Source organism: Pagrus major, chromosome 6, assembly GCF_040436345.1.
Source record: "Pagrus major chromosome 6, Pma_NU_1.0".
Classification (NCBI taxonomy): domain Eukaryota; kingdom Metazoa; phylum Chordata; class Actinopteri; order Spariformes; family Sparidae; genus Pagrus; species Pagrus major.
Genome location: NC_133220.1, coordinates 168360 through 188546, shown reverse-complemented (window position 1 = coordinate 188546; position 20187 = coordinate 168360). Strand labels below are relative to the sequence as shown.

The 20187-nt window shown below is 44.8% G+C and overlaps 1 protein-coding gene across 1 annotated transcript; it reads left to right on the top strand.

The window, feature by feature from the left end:
* Positions 1-14378: 14378 nt before the first annotated feature.
* On the top strand, positions 14379-19859 carry snrpb (small nuclear ribonucleoprotein polypeptides B and B1). The gene is made up of 7 exons (XM_073469260.1): positions 14379-14500; positions 17328-17479; positions 17620-17731; positions 18652-18804; positions 18931-19060; positions 19298-19423; positions 19696-19859. Exons 1-7 carry the CDS (start codon positions 14498-14500, stop codon positions 19734-19736), a joined length of 717 nt encoding a protein of 238 aa, XP_073325361.1. The 5' UTR covers positions 14379-14497; the 3' UTR covers positions 19737-19859.
* Positions 19860-20187: the final 328 nt, after the last annotated feature.

The following is a 20187-nucleotide window of genomic DNA, read 5'->3' as shown; positions in this document are numbered from 1 at the left end:
TGGTGTTTTTAACATGTCCTAGAGTTTCTAACATGTTCAACAGTGTTTCTAACACGTTCTACAGTGTCTAACATACAATGTTTCTAACATGTTCTACAGTGTGTCTAACACGTTCTACAGTGTCTAACATACAATGTTTCTAACATGTTCTACAGTGTGTCTAACACGTTACAGAGTTTCTAACCTGTACTACAGTTCTTATAACACGTTCTAGAGTTTCTAACCTGTACTACAGTATGTCTAACACGTTCTAGAGACTCTAACCTGTACTACAGTATGTCTAACACGTTCTAGAGACTCTAACCTGTACTACAGTATGTCTAACACGTTCTAGAGTTTCTAACATGTTCTACAGTGTTTCTGACATGTTATAGTGTTTCTAACATGTTCTACAGTGTGTCTAACACGTTACAGAGTTTCTAACCTGTACTACAGTGTTTCTAACATGTTCCAGAGTTTCTAACCTGTACTACAGTTCTTATAACACGTTCTAGAGTTTCTAACCTGTACTACAGTGTGTCTAACACGTTCTAGAGACTCTAACCTGTACTACAGTATGTCTAACACGTTCTAGAGTTTCTAACATGTTCTACAGTGTTTCTGACATGTTATAGTGTTTCTAACCCGTTCTACAGTGTGTCTAACATGTTCTACAGTGTTTCTAACCTGTTCTACAGTGTTTCTAACCTGTTCTACAGTGTTTCTAACATTTTCTAGTGTTTCTAACCTTTTCTACAGTGTTTCTAACACATTCTAGAGTTTCGAACCTGTTCTACAGTGTTTCTAACACGTTCTACAGTGTCTAACATACAATGTTTCTAACATGTTCTACAGTGTGTCTAACACGTTACAGAGTTTCTAACCTGTACTACAGTGTTTCTAACATGTTCCAGAGTTTCTAACCTGTACTACAGTTCTTATAACACGTTCTAGAGTTTCTAACCTGTACTACAGTGTGTCTAACACGTTCTAGAGACTCTAACCTGTACTACAGTATGTCTAACACGTTCTAGAGTTTCTAACATGTTCTACAGTGTTTCTGACATGTTATAGTGTTTCTAACCCGTTCTACAGTGTGTCTAACATGTTCTACAGTGTTTCTAACATGTTCTACAGTGTTTCTAACCTGTTCTACAGTGTTTCTAACCTGTTCTACAGTGTTTCTAACATGTTCTAGTGTTTCTAACCTTTTCTACAGTGTTTCTAACACATTCTAGAGTTTCGAACCTGTTCTATAGTGTTTCTAACCTGTTCTACAGTTTTTCTAACACATTCTAGAGTGTTTCTAATACGTTCCAGAGTTTCTAACCCTTACTACAGTGTTTCATGTTATAGTGTTTCTAACATGTTCTACAGTGTGTCTAACACGTTACAGAGTTTCTAACCTGTACTACAGTGTTTCTAACATGTTCCAGAGTTTCTAACCTGTACTACAGTTCTTATAACACGTTCTAGAGTTTCTAACCTGTACTACAGTTCTTATAACACGTTCTAGAGTTTCTAACCTGTACTACAGTGTGTCTAACACGTTCTAGAGACTCTAACCTGTACTACAGTATGTCTAACACGTTCTAGAGTTTCTAACATGTTCTACAGTGTTTCTGACATGTTATAGTGTTTCTAACCCGTTCTACAGTGTGTCTAACATGTTCTACAGTGTTTCTAACCTGTTCTACAGTGTTTCTAACATTTTCTAGTGTTTCTAACCTTTTCTACAGTGTTTCTAACACATTCTAGAGTTTCGAACCTGTTCTACAGTGTTTCTAACCTGTTCTACAGTTTTTCTAACACATTCTAGAGTTTCTAACCTGTTGTACAGTGTTTCTAACACATTCTAGAGTGTTTCTAATACGTTCCAGAGTTTCTAACCCTTACTACAGTGTTTCTAACACGTTCTACAGTGTGTCTAACATGTTCTACAGTGTGTCTAACATGTTCTACAGTGTGTCTAACATGTTCTACAGTGTTTCTAACACATTCTACAGTTTTTCTAGCACGTTCTAGAGTTTCTAACCTGTACTACAGTGTTTCTAACCTGTACTACAGTGTTTCTAACACATTCTACGGTTTTTCTAGCACGTTCTAGTGTTTCTAACCTGTACTACAGTGTTTCTAACCTGTACTACAGTGTTTCTAACACATTCTACGGTTTTTCTAGCACGTTCTAGTGTTTCTAACCTGTACTACAGTGTTTCTACCCTGTTCTGTAGTGTGTCTGTGTCCTATATTTTTATTAGGGTTAGTGTTATTGTAACATCACACCTGAGGCTGTGACATCATTGGTGGAGAGGTGTACATGTTGATAGTGACATGTTGCTCACCTGCTGGATGATGGAGGCTGAGTTGATGGTTGCTGTAGATGTAGTTGCAGGTTGAGTTGCTGTTGTCTCAAACTGAAGCAACACGAGGAAACAGTCTGGCTACTTGTTGCTTTTCATGTAGTTGCTGCAACATGTTGCTTAATAAACATCAATAGTTTATTTCCAAGTTGCTGCATGTTCTGTCCGGGATAGTTTGTAGATTTAGTTGCTGTGGATTGAGTCGCTGTAGCGGTGGTCGCTGTCGCGGTGGTCTGTGTAGCGGTGGTCTGTGTAGCGGTGGTCGCTGTAGCGGTGTTCAATGTCGCGGTGGTCGCTGTAGCGGTGGTCGCTGTAGCGGTGTTCAATGTCGCGGTGGTCGCTGTCGCGGTGGTCTGTGTAGCGGTGGTCGCTGTAGCGGTGGTCGCTGTAGCGGTGTTCAATGTCGCGGTGGTCTGTGTAGCGGTGGTCGCTGTAGCGGTGGTCAATGTCGCGGTGGTCGCTGTAGCGGTGGTCGCTGTCGCGGTGGTCAATGTCGCGGTGGTCTGTGTAGCGGTGGTCGCTGTAGCGGTGGTCGCTGTCGCGGTGGTCGCTGTAGCGGTGGTCGCTGTCGCGGTGGTCGCTGTAGCGGTGGTCAATGTCGCGGTGGTCTGTGTAGCGGTGGTCGCTGTAGCGGTGGTCTGTGTAGCGGTGGTCGCTGTAGCGGTGGTCGCTGTCGCGGTGGTCAATGTAGCGGTGGTCGCTGTAGCGGTGGTCGCTGTCGCGGTGGTCTGTGTAGCGGTGGTCGCTGTCGCGGTGGTCGCTGTAGCGGTGGTCGCTGTCGCGGTGGTCTGTGTAGCGGTGGTCGCTGTCGCGGTGGTCGCTGTAGCGGTGGTCGCTGTAGCGGTGGTCTGTGTAGCGGTGGTCGCTGTAGCGGTGGTCGCTGTAGCGGTGGTCGCTGTGCTCCCTCAGGTTGAAGCAACACTGCGGTAGTTGACCGTCATCAGCCTCATTAACAGTCCGCGGTCGTCGCGCGCCTCCGCGCTCACTGACAGCACTAATGCTAAGCTAACAGGCTAGCCGTCGCTGTGTCTCCGGTGTGTCGTCGCTGGTAGCTGGTTGCGTCCGGGGCTGGTCTCGGTGTTGGTGACTCACCGCCTCTCCTCCGTCTCTCTGCTGCTCACTGCGGCGCGCGGCCGGCGGCGGGAGCCCGGGTTACCATGGCGACCGGCCCGCAGCGGAATGACGGGAATTCTCCGACTGATGATGAACAGCAGAGAGGATCGATCACCTGATCAATGACCTGATCAGTTCATGAGCATATAAATAAAGTCACGTGCTGTTCTCATGCTGATTGTAAATCAGCTGTTGTGTAACGGTCACCAGCTGCTACTCAACACGTCACTCACCTGCTCAGGTGTTTCAAGAGGAACACCTGCAGCCCAAACTCACAGCTGTTCACATGTACACACCGGAAGTGGACAGACTGTAAACAGGAGAGGATGCCTCACTGACTCCTGCTGCTGCACGTGCTCACACTGTCACACTGCTGATGTATTGATCTCATTGATGACGTCACTCTGCACTGTGCTGTCTTTGAGCACCTGGTGTCTTCACATCATTCACAGTATTTTTAAAGTATTTCTGTGTAAAAGTACACGTTCAGCTGATCACAATCAGTCAGCTGCTGATTGATAACCCGTTAACATTATTGATGACTCCGTGTTAAATGGTGGTGTCAGGACAGGAGCTGGTTTCTGATGGTTCTGCTCTCGGTCCTGGACATCAGTAAAGCTCGAGCTCTAACAGTCTGTCACTCACTGACGGCAGGTGACGCGTCATGGTGGTGACAGAGGGAGCAGCTGGTGGCTGATTGGTCGACCTGAGCAGCAGTGAGACACCATCACACAGAGAGAGTGCTGCAGGCGTGGTGAGGATACTAAAAAGAAGGTTTTGGTCAGGGGAGAGATCAAATCATGTGGTGAGGCCTGTCAGACCGGTGAGGGGATTACTGCAAGTAATCAGAGTAAAGCAGAGTAATAAGAGTGCTGATGTAACATCTGAATATGTTAGAAGGAGACACATGAAGCAGAGCAGCTGACTGTGTGTGACAGTGTGTGAGATGAACAGGTTGAAGTGTGGTACAGCCACACCTCCTGAAGATCTGCTGAATGAAATCTTGTTCACTGAGAGGTGACGAGGAACGACTCGTTCATGAGTGTCTGCATGCAGGAGGAGCCGACAAGATGGCCAAAAGTGAAGAAACAGACTTTACATCCAGTGGACATGTGAGAAGAGGAGCTCTCTGTGATCAATAACATGATCAGGCCATCAAACATCCTGTCATTTACACACTACAGACAGGAAATGATGTCACAGCTACAGGAAATAAGGTGGGCTGTGATACTGAGTGTGTGTTCTGATTCTTATACTTGTGTTTTTTTCTTTCAGTATGTACTGCAGCTCCCTTACAAAGTACATACTGTTGCCCGCAGTATGTATACAACTGGGACATACTTCTTCATCATGACAGTGCAGCTTGAACTTTAACCCTGTTGCTCCTTCATCCGTCGCAGCCTTAGCACGACATTTTAGAGTACAACGAACGTAGGACTGACATTTAAATGTGTTTTCGTCTGTCACTGTGGTGTCCGTCATTCTGCCATTGAGCATGTCACATGTTTGTGCTCTCAGCTTTGTTTATATTTGTGTGACGTATGTGACGTATGGTGGTATGTGGTATTATGGTAGTGTAGTATTATGGTAGTGTGGTATTATGGTAGTGTGGCATGTCACATGTTTGTGCTCTCAGCTTTGTTTATATTTGTGTGACGTATGTGACGTAGTGTGGTATGTGGTATTATGGTAGTGTGGTAGTGTGGTAGTGTAGTATTATTGTAGTGTGGTAGTGTGGTATCATGGTAGTGTAGTATCATGGTAGTGTAGTATTATTGTAGTGTAGTATTATGGTAGTGTAGTATTATGGTAGTGTGATAGTGTGGTACTGTGGTAGTATTATGGTATTATGGTAGTGTAGTATTATGGTAGTGTGGTAGTGTGGTATCATGGTAGTGTAGTATCATGGTAGTGTAGTATTATTGTAGTGTAGTATTATGGTAGTGTAGTATTATGGTAGTGTGATAGTGTGGTACTGTGGTAGTATTATGGTATTATGGTAGTGTAGTATTATGGTAGTGTGGTATTATGGTAGTGTGGCATGTCACATGTTTGTGCTCTCAGCTTTGTTTATATTTGTGTGACGTATGTGACGTAGTGTGGTAGTATTATGGTAGTGTAGTATTATGGTAGTGTAGTATTATGGTAGTGTGGTAGTGTGGTATCATGGTAGTGTAGTATCATGGTAGTGTAGTATTATTGTAGTGTAGTATTATGGTAGTGTGATAGTGTGGTACTGTGGTAGTATTATGGTATTATGGTAGTGTAGTATTATGGTAGTGTGGTAGTGTGGTATCATGGTAGTGTAGTATCATGGTAGTGTAGTATTATTGTAGTGTAGTATTATGGTAGTGTAGTATTATGGTAGTGTGATAGTGTGGTACTGTGGTAGTATTATGGTATTATGGTAGTGTAGTATTATGGTAGTGTGGTAGTGTGGTATCATGGTAGTGTAGTATCATGGTAGTGTAGTATTATTGTAGTGTAGTATTATGGTAGTGTAGTATTATGGTAGTGTGATAGTGTGGTACTGTGGTAGTATTATGGTATTATGGTAGTGTAGTATTATGGTAGTGTGGTAGTGTGGTATCATGGTAGTGTAGTATCATGGTAGTGTAGTATTATTGTAGTGTAGTATTATGGTAGTGTAGTATTATGGTAGTGTGATAGTGTGGTACTGTGGTAGTATTATGGTATTATGGTAGTGTAGTATTATGGTAGTGTGGTATTATGGTAGTGTGGCATGTCACATGTTTGTGCTCTCAGCTTTGTTTATATTTGTGTGACGTATGTGACGTAGTGTGGTAGTATTATGGTAGTGTAGTATTATGGTAGTGTAGTATTATGGTAGTGTGGTAGTGTGGTATCATGGTAGTGTAGTATCATGGTAGTGTAGTATTATTGTAGTGTAGTATTATGGTAGTGTGATAGTGTGGTACTGTGGTAGTATTATGGTATTATGGTAGTGTAGTATTATGGTAGTGTGGTAGTATTATGGTAGTGTAGTATTATGGTAGTGTAGTATTATTGTAGTGTAGTATTATGGTAGTGTGATAGTGTGGTACTGTGGTAGTATTATGGTATTATGGTAGTGTAGTATTATGGTAGTGTGGTAGTATTATGGTAGTGTGATAGTGTGGTACTTTGGTAGTGTGGTAGTATTATGGTAGTGTGGTATTATGGTAGTGTAGTATCATGGTAGTGTAGTATTATTGTAGTGTAGTATTATGGTAGTGTAGTATTATGGTAGTGTGATAGTGTGGTACTGTGGTAGTATTATGGTATTATGGTAGTGTAGTATTATGGTAGTGTGGTATTATGGTAGTGTGGCATGTCACATGTTTGTGCTCTCAGCTTTGTTTATATTTGTGTGACGTATGTGACGTATGATAGTGTGGTATTATGGTAGTGTGGTATTATGGTAGTGTAGTATTATGGAAGTGTAGTATTATAGTAGTGTGATAGTGTGGTACTGTGGTAGTATGATAGTGTGGTACTGTGGTACTGTGGTAGTATGATAGTGTGGTATTATGGTAGTGTAGTATTATAGTAGTGTGATAGTGTGGTACTGTGGTAGTGTGGTAGTATGATAGTGTGGTATTATGGTAGTGTGGTATTATGGTAGTGTAGTATTATAGTAGTGTGATAGTGTGGTACTGTGGTAGTGTGGTACTGTGGTAGTATGATAGTGTGGTATTATGGTAGTGTAGTATTATGGTAGTGTAGTATTATGGTAGTGTGATAGTGTGGTACTGTGGTAGTATGATAGTGTGGTATTATGGTAGTGTGGTATTATAGTAGTGTGATAGTGTGGTACTTTGGTAGTATGATAGTGTGGTATTATGGTAGTGTAGTATTATAGTAGTGTGATAGTGTGGTACTTTGGTAGTCTGGTAGTATTATGGTATTATGGTAGTGTGGTAGTATTATGGTAGTGTGGTATTATGGTAGTGTAGTATCATGGTAGTGTAGTATTATGGTAGTGTAGTATTATTGTAGTGTAGTATTATGGTAGTGTGATAGTGTGGTACTGTGGTAGTATTATGGTATTATGGTAGTGTAGTATTATGGTAGTGTGGTATTATGGTAGTGTGATAGTGTGGTACTGTGGTAGTATGATAGTGTGGTACTGTGGTAGTATGATAGTGTGGTATTATGGTAGTGTAGTATTATGGTAGTGTAGTATTATAGTAGTGTGATAGTGTGGTACTGTGGTACTGTGGTAGTATGATATTGTGGTATTATGGTAGTGTGGTATTATGGTAGTGTAGTATTATAGTAGTGTGATAGCGTGGTAGTGTGATAGTGTGGTAGTGTGATAGTGTGATCCTGTGGTAGTGTGGTACTGTGGTAGTATGATAGTGTGGTACTGTTGCTCCTTCATCCGTCGCAGCCTTAGCACGACATTTTAGAGTACAACGAACGTAGGACTGACATTTAAATGTGTTTTCGTCTGTCACTGTGGTGTCCGTCATTCTGCCATTGAGCATGTCACATGTTTGTGCTCTCAGCTTTGTTTATATTTGTGTGACGTATGTGACGTATGGTGGTATGTGGTATTATGGTAGTGTGGTAGTATTATGGTAGTGTGGTAGTATTATGGTAGTGTGGTAGTGTGGTATTATGGTAGTGTAGTATCATGGTAGTGTAGTATTATGGTAGTGTAGTATTATTGTAGTGTGGTATTATGGTAGTGTAGTATCATGGTAGTGTGATAGTGTGGTACTGTGGTAGTATTATGGTATTATGGTAGTGTAGTATTATGGTAGTGTAGTATTATGGTAGTGTGGTATTATGGTAGTGTGATAGTGTGGTACTGTGGTAGTATGATAGTGTGGTATTATGGTAGTGTGGTATTATGGTAGTGTAGTATTATGGTAGTGTGATAGTGTGGTACTGTGATAGTGTGATAGTGTGGTAGTGTGGTACTGTGGTAGTATGATAGTGTGGTACTGTGATAGTATGATAGTGTGGTAGTGTGGTACTGTGGTAGTATGGTAGTGTAGTATTATGGTAGTGTGGTAGTATTATGGTAGTGTAGTATTATTGTAGTGTAGTATTATGGTAGTGTGATAGTGTGGTACTGTGGTAGTATTATGGTATTATGGTAGTGTAGTATTATGGTAGTGTGGTAGTATTATGGTAGTGTGATAGTGTGGTACTTTGGTAGTGTGGTACTGTGGTATTATGGTAGTGTAGTATTATGGTAGTGTGGTAGTATTATGGTAGTGTGGTAGTGTGGTATTATGGTAGTGTAGTATCATGGTAGTGTAGTATTATGGTAGTGTAGTATTATTGTAGTGTAGTATTATGGTAGTGTGATAGTGTGGTACTGTGGTAGTATTATGGTATTATGGTAGTGTAGTATTATGGTAGTGTGGTATTATGGTAGTGTGATAGTGTGGTACTGTGGTAGTATGATAGTGTGGTATTATGGTAGTGTGGTATTATGGTAGTGTAGTATTATGGTAGTGTAGTACTATAGTAGTGTGATAGTGTGGTACTGTGGTACTGTGGTAGTATGATATTGTGGTATTATGGTAGTGTGGTATTATGGTAGTGTAGTATTATAGTAGTGTGATAGTGTGGTACTGTGATAGTGTGATAGTGTGGTACTGTGGTACTGTGGTAGTATGATAGTGTGGTAGTGTGGTACTGTGATAGTATGATAGTGTGGTAGTGTGGTACTGTGGTAGTATGATAGTGTGGTACTGTGATAGTATGATAGTGTGGTAGTGTGGTACTTTGGTAGTATGATAGTGTGGTATTATGGTGTGTTTTTTTGGGGTGTAGTTTTGTCTTTCTTAGGAGAATAATATCTATGTGTGCACTTATTAGGCAACTATTAATGTGCAGAATTATTATGCAACTAAATGAAAAATGTAAAGTTTCCCATCTCACTTGTTTATTTTCCTCTGTTAAAGTGAGAATAATAAAACAAACAACTCAAAATTTACAAATAAGCATTTCTAACATTTCAAAAAATAAAAAATAAAAATCAGTGACCAATGTAGCCACCCTCCTTTTCAATAACAGTCATAAGCCTTCCATTCATGGTCTGTCACTTTCTTGATCTGTTGACGATCAACTTCTTGTGCAGCAGCAACCACAGCCTCCCAGACCCTGTTCAGAGAGGTTTACTGTTTTCATTCACCGTAAACTGACCATTTAAGAAGGGACCACAAGTTCTCAATAGGGGTTAGGTCAGGTGAGGAAGGGGTCATGTCATTATTCTTTCATCTTTAAGGCCTTTAGTGGCTAGCCACGCAGTGGAGTACTTCGATGCGTGCGATGGAGCATTGTCCTGCATACAAATCATGGTCTTCTTGAAAGATGCAGACTTTTTCCTGTACCACTGCTTGAAGAAAGTGTCTTCTAAAAACTGGCAGTAGGTTTGGAAGTTGAGTTTGCATCCATCTTCAACCTGAAAAGGTCCAACTAGCTCATCTTTAATAATACCAGCCCATACCAGTACCCCACCTGCACCTTGCTGGTGTCTGAGTTGAGGTGGAGCTCTGTGCCCGTTTCTGATCCAGTCACGGGCCCATCAATCTTGCCCGTCAAGAGTCACTCTCATCTCATCAGTCCATAAAATCTTTGAAAAATCTGTCATCAGATATTTCTTGGCCCAGTCTTGACGTTTCAATGCATGTGTCTTGTTCAGTGGTGGTCGGGTTTCAGCCTTCCTTACCATGGCCATGTCTCTGAGCACTGAACACCTTGTACTTCTGGGCACTCCAGGTAGGTTGCAGTTCTGGAATATGACAGCACTGGAGGATAATGGGTTCCTGGTAGCTTCACGTTTGATTCTTTGCAAATCTTTGGCAGTTAATTTGCGTCTTTTTTTCTCAAAACGTTTCTTGCAACCCTGTTGACTATTTGTAACAAAACGTTTGATGGTTCTGTGATCACGCCCCAGTATCTTGGCAAGTTCAAGAATGCTGCATCCCTCTGAAAGACTTTTTACATTTTTTGACCACACCCTCCCGCATTACACAAATACACACCACCTGATATGCTTAAATCCAATAAGCATTCCAGTTTATACAGCTTGGAGTTGGAAAATATGCATAATAATGATGATATGGTCAAAATACTGACTTGCCTAATAATTGTGCACACAGTGTATTTATGCAGAAATAGAAAACATTGTAAAGTGTTCACAAACTTTCAAGCAGCACTGTATAAAGTGTAAGCTTCATGTGACAGGATTTTTCTGTATATATGTATGTCTGTCCCCACAAAGTGGACACAGCTGTCAATCTGATGATGTCATAATGACAACACAGTTACCATGGTAACATGCATACATAGAGACAAACCACATGGTACCCCTGCACAGGCAGGGGTTCAGTCCACTGAGAGGCTCTCTTGAGCCTTCTTTGAGGTCTGAGACATCCTGGTAGCCACAGGCTAATGTAAAGGATAAAATATTGAAATTATTTCACAGTGTAATACAAAATACATCACTGATTCCTTCACATTCAGACAGGAAAAAAACATTTTCAGCATAGTGTGGCATTGACTTATCTAATCCTTACAGCCTAGTGATAAACCTTCTCTTTGGAGATGAGCTGGGAAACAGAAGACAGAAGAAACAGCTCCATCTCTGATCCTGACTGTCTGACCTGTTCTATCAAAGTCCTCCAGACTGAAATGCTCACTGCAGAGTATGGATGACACTTCCCTTCTGAGAGCTGTTTCCCACTGCTTTCTCAGCCCTTTATCTTTGGGAAACCTACATAGTATGAGAAAAGTTAGCTAAGCAACTAACAACAATCAGAGTTGTTAGTTCAGGGCAATTTAGTTAAATAAGATTGACTTCTTCGTTGTTTGGAGGCTAGTTTCACCGCAGGAATTCATAGTATTATGCGTGGGACTTTGTAGTATTATCCACAAAGTGAGCATATTCTGTTCTCAAAAATGATGTTATAATGACCAAATACAATCAAAAGTAATTGTTCAGTCTTACCTGTTCAGGGATCTGGTTTCGACTGTAAAACAGTTGGAACATCTCCAAGCAGCACATAAATGAGGCATCTTCCCCAATCTCTCCAGTTTGCCACATCCAATATGGCGGCAACGTCGACTTATGATTCAGCGCTCAAAGCGGCGTCTATGTATATATGTCTATGAGGAAGGGGGTTCCGGCAAGATGGTGGACTGAGCAGTCGTGCTAGAGAGTCTCTCCTACCTAAATTTCCTCAAATAAGTAAATTAACTTCTTATCCCCGCCTCAACTTTGTTTTTAAAGTTTATAAAGTACTTCTGCTCAAGAATCAACGATAAGATGAACCAGTCTAGCCTGAAACACAACGTATCCCCTCAGAACGAACACGACTGTGCTCAGGTGGACCTCATGGAGACTGTTAGCTCCGGAGACAAGAGAAACTCAGATGAAATGAGCCAGTCAGTCCCATCAACCCCATCTAAGGGAGCTCACATCCGAAAGGTAACAAAAGCAAATGAAGATGAAGTGTCAAACTCTACTATCCAGCTGCTATAAACACGCTGGCAGCCAGATTAGACTCAAGACAGGAAGCTAGAAGATCTTAGCGTGCAGATGAAACAAAACTGTGCTGTAATAGCTGGCCTAGCCAAATCGTCCAAGTTAACGCAGCGGAGATGAAAGTCAGTCGAGTCGAGTGTCGGTGGTGGAGAAAGAGCTGGAGCGCCTACGAGCAGAAAATACAGCTCTACAGGAGAACCGATACAAACGGAGGTGGAACCTAAGAATCAAAGGAATGCCCGAAAAATGAACGAAGATACAAGAATTGAAGTGACCCATCTCCTCAGTAAGACAGCACCACACTGGGAGCAGAACTTGGATGATATTGTGGACACAGTGCATCGAGTTGGACAGAGAGCTGAGAACAGAACACGCTCCGCCATTATCCAGTTCACAAGAAGGCAGCACAGAGATGCGTTTTGGGAGCTGACAAAGGACTCGAGAGTGAAGTTTGTGGAGGATCTCACCGAGGAGGACAGATTAGCAAGAGCAGCGCTGTGGCCACGGATCAGCCGGGGAGAAGGCCGACTTCATCAGCGGACGTCGCATCCAGGACTGAGTTAACATTCTGAGTGATGTATCACCAGACACAGAAATAACTGAAGGGGTACGTGGGGGAAAGTTTAAAGAGGAAATCCCGACCTGTGTTCAACCTCAGAAGACTACTTTCTTTTTTCTATATAACTGTTTAATTGTTGTTTTGCTGCGAGGTTGACCAGCAAATCAACGTTTTGAAAGCCAAATTATCTTTTATTTCTTTGAATACAAGGGGTCTCAAGGACAATGTAAAATGAAAAGCTATTTTTTTATACTGTAAAGGACAAAAAGCTCATTGTGTCTTCCTACAAGAAACGCATTCATGTGCCTCAGACCTTCTGGACGGGTCAGTGTGGAGACAAAGTACTGTTCAGTCATGGCTCCAATACATCTGCAACTGTTGCAATTTGTTTTAAAAGATGTCCCGGAAATGTGACTACACATAAAGCAAATGAAGATGGACACTGGTTGGCAGTTGTTTTATACATTGAAGGTTCATTTATTATGCTAATTAGCGTTTATGGTTTTAATAACATCAACCAGAATAAGCTGATGTTACCAGAAATCTCTGATGTTGTCACTGAATACAGAACAGTTTACAACACAAACCTGATGTTGTTAGGAGGAGACGTGAACATGGCACCTGATGATTGGCCCATCTAAATCCAACAATAACCATTGTTATACAACTTTACTCCATTTCTGTAACACTCATTCACTTAGTGACATCTGGAGGAGTAGGAATGTAAATATTAGTCAGTTTTCATGGATAAAACCCAACAGAAACGACCTGGTTATCAACACCTGAATTAGCAGATGTTGTATCAGAGGTATCGTGTCAAGTGGACCTGAACTGATCACTGCCTCTTATCTCTTGTGCTACAACCTTCACTAAATGATAACAAAAAGAATACACACTGGAAATTCAATGCTGACCTACTGAAGTGTGATGAGTTCTGCAGTTTAATCAAAAATGTGATGCTAGAAATCAAATTTGATTGGACAATAGGTAGCTACTGTAACAGACGGGAGTCCTTTAAGTTCAAGGTTAGACAAAAAAAGAAGCAAAGAAATAAAAGAACAGGAACTTAAATTAGTACAAGATATTGATGAATGCTGTAAGAAGACACCTGTGTCAGAGTCAGACAGAAATATATAATCAAAGCTGGATGAGATGTGTCTGAGGGACGCTCAGATGTAAGATCCAGGGCCAAATGGAAAGAAGAGGGGAGAAAAACACTGCTGACTTCTGTGGCTTAGAAAAAAGAAGACGAGACAAACACAATTAATGTGCTTATGATAAATAATGTTGAACGTACAGACCCTGAACAACTGTCTGATGAAGTCCACAGATTTTATAAAGATCTACACTCCTCATCCTGTTCTGAAGAGAAATCTGCTGCCCTTTGTCAAAGTGTTAAACATCAGATCCCTCAATAAGCACGAACTTTAAGAATCTATGTTTGGGTTCTCCTCAACATATATACACATATATATATATATATATATATATATATATATATATGTATATATGTGTATATATGTGTATATATATATATATACACATATATACACATATATACATATATATGTATATATATATATATATATATATATATATATATATATATATATATATATATATATATATACACACACACATATACATATATATATATATATATATATATATATATATATATATATATATATATATATATATATATATATATATATACACACACACATATATATATATATTAGGAAGAGGAAGCGGAAGAGGAGGAACTGGAACTCTTCCGTGGTTTTTTTTGTCCTGGTAGGAACAGGTTGTGTTTCCGTTGTTTGGGTAGGAACAGTTCTTCTGCGGCACTCATTCGCGCCTACGTCACTTCCTGTGAATCTCTCATAAAGAAGGGCCTGGCGGGAGCTCCGCGGGTCAATTTTTTGGGTTTGTTCGGTGAATCCGGCGGGAATCGGAGCCATCAGAACCGCAGACATGGTGAGTGTTGACCGGGGAGAATGGCCGCGGGTTTCCCTCCGCGGAGGTCCGAGAATCTTTGTCCGAGTCCACGGTTTTCTTTGAATAATGGCGGGAGACTGAATGAACGTTTGCTGAACGTCGGTCCGCGGTTCAGCTCGGAGGTTCAGTGAATCAGAACCTGGATTAATGAATGTATTTGCTGCCCTCACTGGTTCGGTTTATTAACGACTGTGTGTGAAAGAACAGCCGGTAATTACCGGTCCAGGCCGCAGTGTTTGTCCGTTGTTAGCTCACAGGTTCGGTGGGTTCGGTGGGTTCGGTAGCAGGAGTGAAAAGTGTCTCTGCCTGATTCAAATAACTGAACTTTTCCACATTCACCGGATTCACGTGTGTTCACACCGAGCAGGTTCATGTTGCCGGGTCCAGTCTTACTACACGGAGCTTAACTAAGCTAATGAAGCTACAAGCTAACGGGAGTAAACTACCAAACAAACGGCGTGTGAGCAGCAGCTAATGCGTCCAGAGTGCAGCTTCATACAGACGATCCGTATCAGCTCATCAATATCAGCTCATCAATATCAGCTAATCAATAACTCAGTGTTTAGAGGAGGAGCTAAATGATTTTATTAGACTGTCCTGTCTCCACCAAACTCTACTTAAAGTTTGACCGATTTAAGACCTCCAACCAGCTGCAGCTTCTTGTTAATGTGACGTCACATCAGTTTATTAACCAGCAGCTTCAGTGATTAGTTTAATTCTGAAGTCTCAACAGTTTAAACAAATAAACTGTTCCAGACGAAATGATTTTAAACTGGTGCTGAATGTGACGACACAAAGTCCAACAGCCGAGAACCAAAACAAACGGTTTTATTTATTTTAAAGAGTGAAAGCTGCTGATGAGTAAATCTCAAACTGCATCATGTCGACGCAGAGCAGCTTGTCTGAAGATGGTCGTCACGCTCACAGCGTCACTGTGGATCCACGACATGTAGACTAGACACATCTGTTCACTACATGCGAGTCCTCCCCACCCTCACCCCTCCTCACCCTCACCCCTCCTCACCCTCACCCCTCCTCACCCTCACCCCTCCTCACCCTCACCCCTCCTCACCCTCACCCTCCCTCCTCCTCACCCTCCCTCCTCCTCACCCTCCCTCCTCCTCACCCTCACCCCTCCTCACCCTCCCTCCTCCTCACCCTCCCTCCTCCTCACCCTCACCCCTCCTCACCCTCACCCCTCCTCACCCTCACCCCTCCTCACCCTCACCCTCCCTCCTCCTCACCCTCCCTCCTCCTCACCCTCACCCCTCCTCACCCTCCCTCCTCCTCACCCTCCCTCCTCCTCACCCTCACCCCTCCTCACCCTCACCCCTCCTCACCCTCACCCTCCCTCCTCCTCACCCTCACCCCTCCTCACCCTCACCCTCCCTCCTCCTCACCCTCACCCCTCCTCACCCTCACCCCTCCTCACCCTCACCCTCACCCTCCCTCCTCCTCACCCTCCCTCCTCCTCACCCTCACCCCTCCTCACCCTCCCTCCTCCTCACCCTCCCTCCTCCTCACCCTCCCTCCTCCTCACCCTCACCCCTCCTCACCCTCACCCTCCCTCCTCCTCACCCTCACCCCTCCTCACCCTCACCCCTCCTCACCCTCCTCTTCACCCTCACCCCTCCTCACCCTCCTCCTCACCCTCACCCCCCCTCACCCTCACCCTCCCTCCTCCTCACCCTCACCCCCCCTCACCCTCCCTCCTCCTCACCCCTCCTCACCCTCACTCTCCTCCTCACCCTCACCCTCCCTCCTCCTCACCCCTCCTCACCCTCACTCTCCTCCTCACCCTCACCCTCCCTCCTCCCCACCCTCACCCTCACTCTCCTCCTCACCCTCACCCTCACCCTCCCTCCTCCCCACCCTCACCCTCCCTCCTCCCCACCCTCACCCTCACTCTCCTCCTCACCCTCACTCTCCTCCTCACCCTCCCTCCTCCCCACCCTCACCCTCCCTCCTCCTCACCATCCTCCCCACCCTCACCCTCCCTCCTCCCCACCCTCACCCTCCCTCCTCCTCACCCTCACCCTCACTCTCCTCCTCACCCTCACCCTCCCTCCTCCTCACCCTCCCTCCTCCCCACCCTCACCCTCCCTCCTCCTCACCATCCTCCCCACCCTCACCCTCCCCACCCTCACCCTCCCTCCTCCTCACCATCCTCCTCACCCTCACCCTCCCTCCTCCTCACCCTCACCCTCCTCCCCACCCTCACCCTCCCTCCTCCTCACCATCCTCCCCACCCTCACCCTCCCTCCTCCTCACCATCCTCCCCACCCTCACCCCTCCTCACCCTCACTCTCCTCCTCACCCTCACTCTCCCTCCTCCTCACCATCCTCCCCACCCTCCCTCCTCCCCACCCTCACCCTCCCTCCTCCTCACCATCCTCCCCACCCTCCCTCCTCCCCACCCTCACCCTCCCTCCTCCTCACCATCCTCCCCACCCTCACCCCTCCTCACCCTCACTCTCCTCCTCACCCTCACTCTCCCTCCTCCTCACCATCCTCCCCACCCTCACCCTCACCATCCTCCTCACTCTCCTCCTCACCCTCACCCTCACCCTCCTTCCTCCTCACCCTCCTCCTCACCCTCCTCACCCTCCTCACCATCTTCACCCTCAGCTGTGAATAAACTGCAGGTCAGGAACGTCTTTCACATAAAATGAAGTGAACTTCTCAGCGTGTTATCAGCCAGGAGAAGCAGATAGTTATCAGTCACCCGGTCGGCTCAACCATCAATATCATGAATCTCTCTATACTGATGATGTCACAGTGATGCCTGTCTGTGATTGGTTTTCAGACAGTGGGGAAGAGCAGCAAGATGCTGCAGCACATCGACTTCAGGATGAGGTGCATCCTGCAGGACGGACGGATCTTCATCGGCACCTTCAAAGCCTTCGACAAACACATGAACCTGATCCTATGTGATTGTGACGAGTTCAGGAAAATCAAGTAGGTTCAACGCTCACCCTGCGTGACCTGGACCATGCCGGGTCCTCCCCCTGATGACCATCAGTTGACACTAACATGTTTCTGTGTTGCTGAGATAAACACTGCGTCAGGTATTTAACAATGTCTATGTCATTCTTCAGGCCAAAGAACTCGAAGCAGCCGGAGCGGGAGGAGAAGAGGGTTCTGGGTCTGGTTCTTCTGAGGGGGGAGAACCTGGTCTCAATGACGGTGGAGGGCCCACCTCCTAAAGATGTAAGTTCAACCCTGCAGCCAATGGGAGATGGAGCTGTGGTGCTGTCAGCAGGACTGATTGTGTAGTTTGGAGGAAGCTGCTAGCTTGTTTTAAGTTCGTACATTAGCCGCCAGGTCAGTGTGCAATGTCTCCCAGCTCGTTGTTTCCTGCAGTGACATATTGTAACAGTAACAGACCGAAGAATGGAGAAAGCAACCTGAAGAAGCCCAATGAGAGGCAGGCACACCTGAGACTGAAAATAATAAAAATAATGGTTTTCTCTAACATGTCTGAGTGAAGTCATGTGACGCCTCTGAGCGGTGGCCATGATGGCGCTGTAGGAGGGAAGTAGCTTAGTGCTTCCTTCAAATCAAATACATTTTGTTTATACAGCCCATCACCTCAGTGGGCTTTACAATCTGTACAGTGAACCACATCCTCTGTCCTCAGAGCCTCGAATCAAGAGAGGAAGAACCTTTTAACAGGGAAAAAGATGTTAGAAAGCTCAGGAGGAGCCACAGAGGAGGATCCGCTCCCAGCACGGACAGACCTGGAGGAGGACACACAAGATAATAAACCGTAAAACAGAAGATCAGAGTGAAGAGGCATCAAAATTACAGATGTAAGGAGATTAAACAGAGGAGAGCAATGATCCAGCAGAGTCCAGGGTGTGATCCAGATCCATCCAAATGTGAGGCAGCAGGAGCCAGGATGGTCCCAGGGGCCTGTGGTCCAGGAGGAGGTCTATAGAGAGAAGACAGTGAAAGAGTGACACAGCTTGAGGAAACAGAAAACATGTTCTTCCTTGCGGAGGAATCAATGCAGCACCTCCTGGTCCTGATGTGAGGTCGAGGAAAAAATACAGGATGTAACTTTGACTCTTGTCCACAGCCCAAATGTTGATAAAGTTTAAATAACTTGTCTCTGTCTCCCCCTCCAGACGGGCATAGCTCGCGTCCCGTTGGCGGGCGTGGCCGGAGGACCAGGTGTGGGCAGAGCGGCGGGTCGTGGTGTCCCTGCAGGAGCTCCAATGCCTCAGGCTCCGGCTGGACTCGCCGGGCCAGTCAGAGGGGTGGGAGGGCCTTCACAGCAGGTAACCATGGCAAGCACCACAGTTGCTCTGCAAAAAGGTGTGTGTGTGTGTGTGTGTGTGTGTGTGTGTGTGTGTGTGTGTGTGTGTGTGTGTGTCGGTTGATGACAGCGTCCTGTGTGTTCCCAGGTGATGACGCCACAGGGCAGAGGGACTGTTGCTGCCGCAGCAGCTGGAGCGAGCATCGCTGGAGCGCCCACACAGTATCCACCTGGACGAGGAGCCCCGCCCCCGATGGGCAGAGGAGCCCCGCCTCCAGGTGAGCGTCTGACTGACAACTTCACCATAGCAACCAGCTGCTACCTGCCGCCAAGGAACCTAAAAAAGAAGGAACGGTCATGACATTGTTGAATCTTTGATCAAAGACTCAGTGACGTCATCACTTCCTCCTTCCTTAACTGCTGCCAGGAAAACAGCTTGGAGCTAATCAGCTAAGCCAACTCACAGTCCCCTTCTCCTGTGTGCTGATTGGTTCCTACTGGTTCCTCCCCTACAGGTATGATGGGCCCGCCCCCTGGCATGCGGCCACCAATGGGTCCTCCAATGGGGATGCCTCCTGGTCGAGGAGCTCCAATGGGGATGCCCCCCCCAGGCATGAGGCCCCCGCCCCCCGGCATGAGAGGTAAGCTGTTACCATAGAGACGGCTTTGATCAGTCCGTGAGGAGCCAATCAGAATGGAAGACTGAAAATCAAAAATAATCTGATTGGACTCATTTAGAGTTTAAAACCAGTGGACAGGTGAACACCTGCAGACTCACCTGCTGAGTCATCATTAATTAAAGACACACTTTGATTAACAGCTGCTCATCTGCATAATGAATCAGGCAGAAAAATTAACGATTCATCAGTTCATTCACTGCAAAACATCATGTGACCTGTTCTCCTTTTTTTAGGACCGCCCCCTCCTGGGATGAGACCACCCCCCCGACCATGAAGAAGCCCCGCCCCCTCAGCCTCACCTGTTGTATAGATTGTTTTTTGTTTTGTTTTTTTAAAGAAATCTTGAGTTTTGTGGGTTTTTTTTTTAATAAAGTTTCCTCAGGATGGTTTGACTTCAGCCTGGTGTCTGTTTCCATGGTAACATGTTTATCTTGAATTAAAAAGAGTGATGATCAGCTGATCAGAACCACAGGAAGTCCTTATCAGATTGAATCTTTACAGACACGGGGCAGAGCGGGCATCCCAAGTACAGAGGCCGGCCCGGGCCCCTTGCTGCATGCCGAGGAAGCTGTTTCTGAGCGCAGATGTTTGTTCGGGGCTATAAAGGAACTCTCCTCATGTGAGTGTCCACTGAGGTCACCTGATGTCACACCTCCAGGAAGTCCCAGCACACAGGGAGCAGACAAATGTTGCTAATGAACTCAGTGTTTGTTAATGGAACAGTC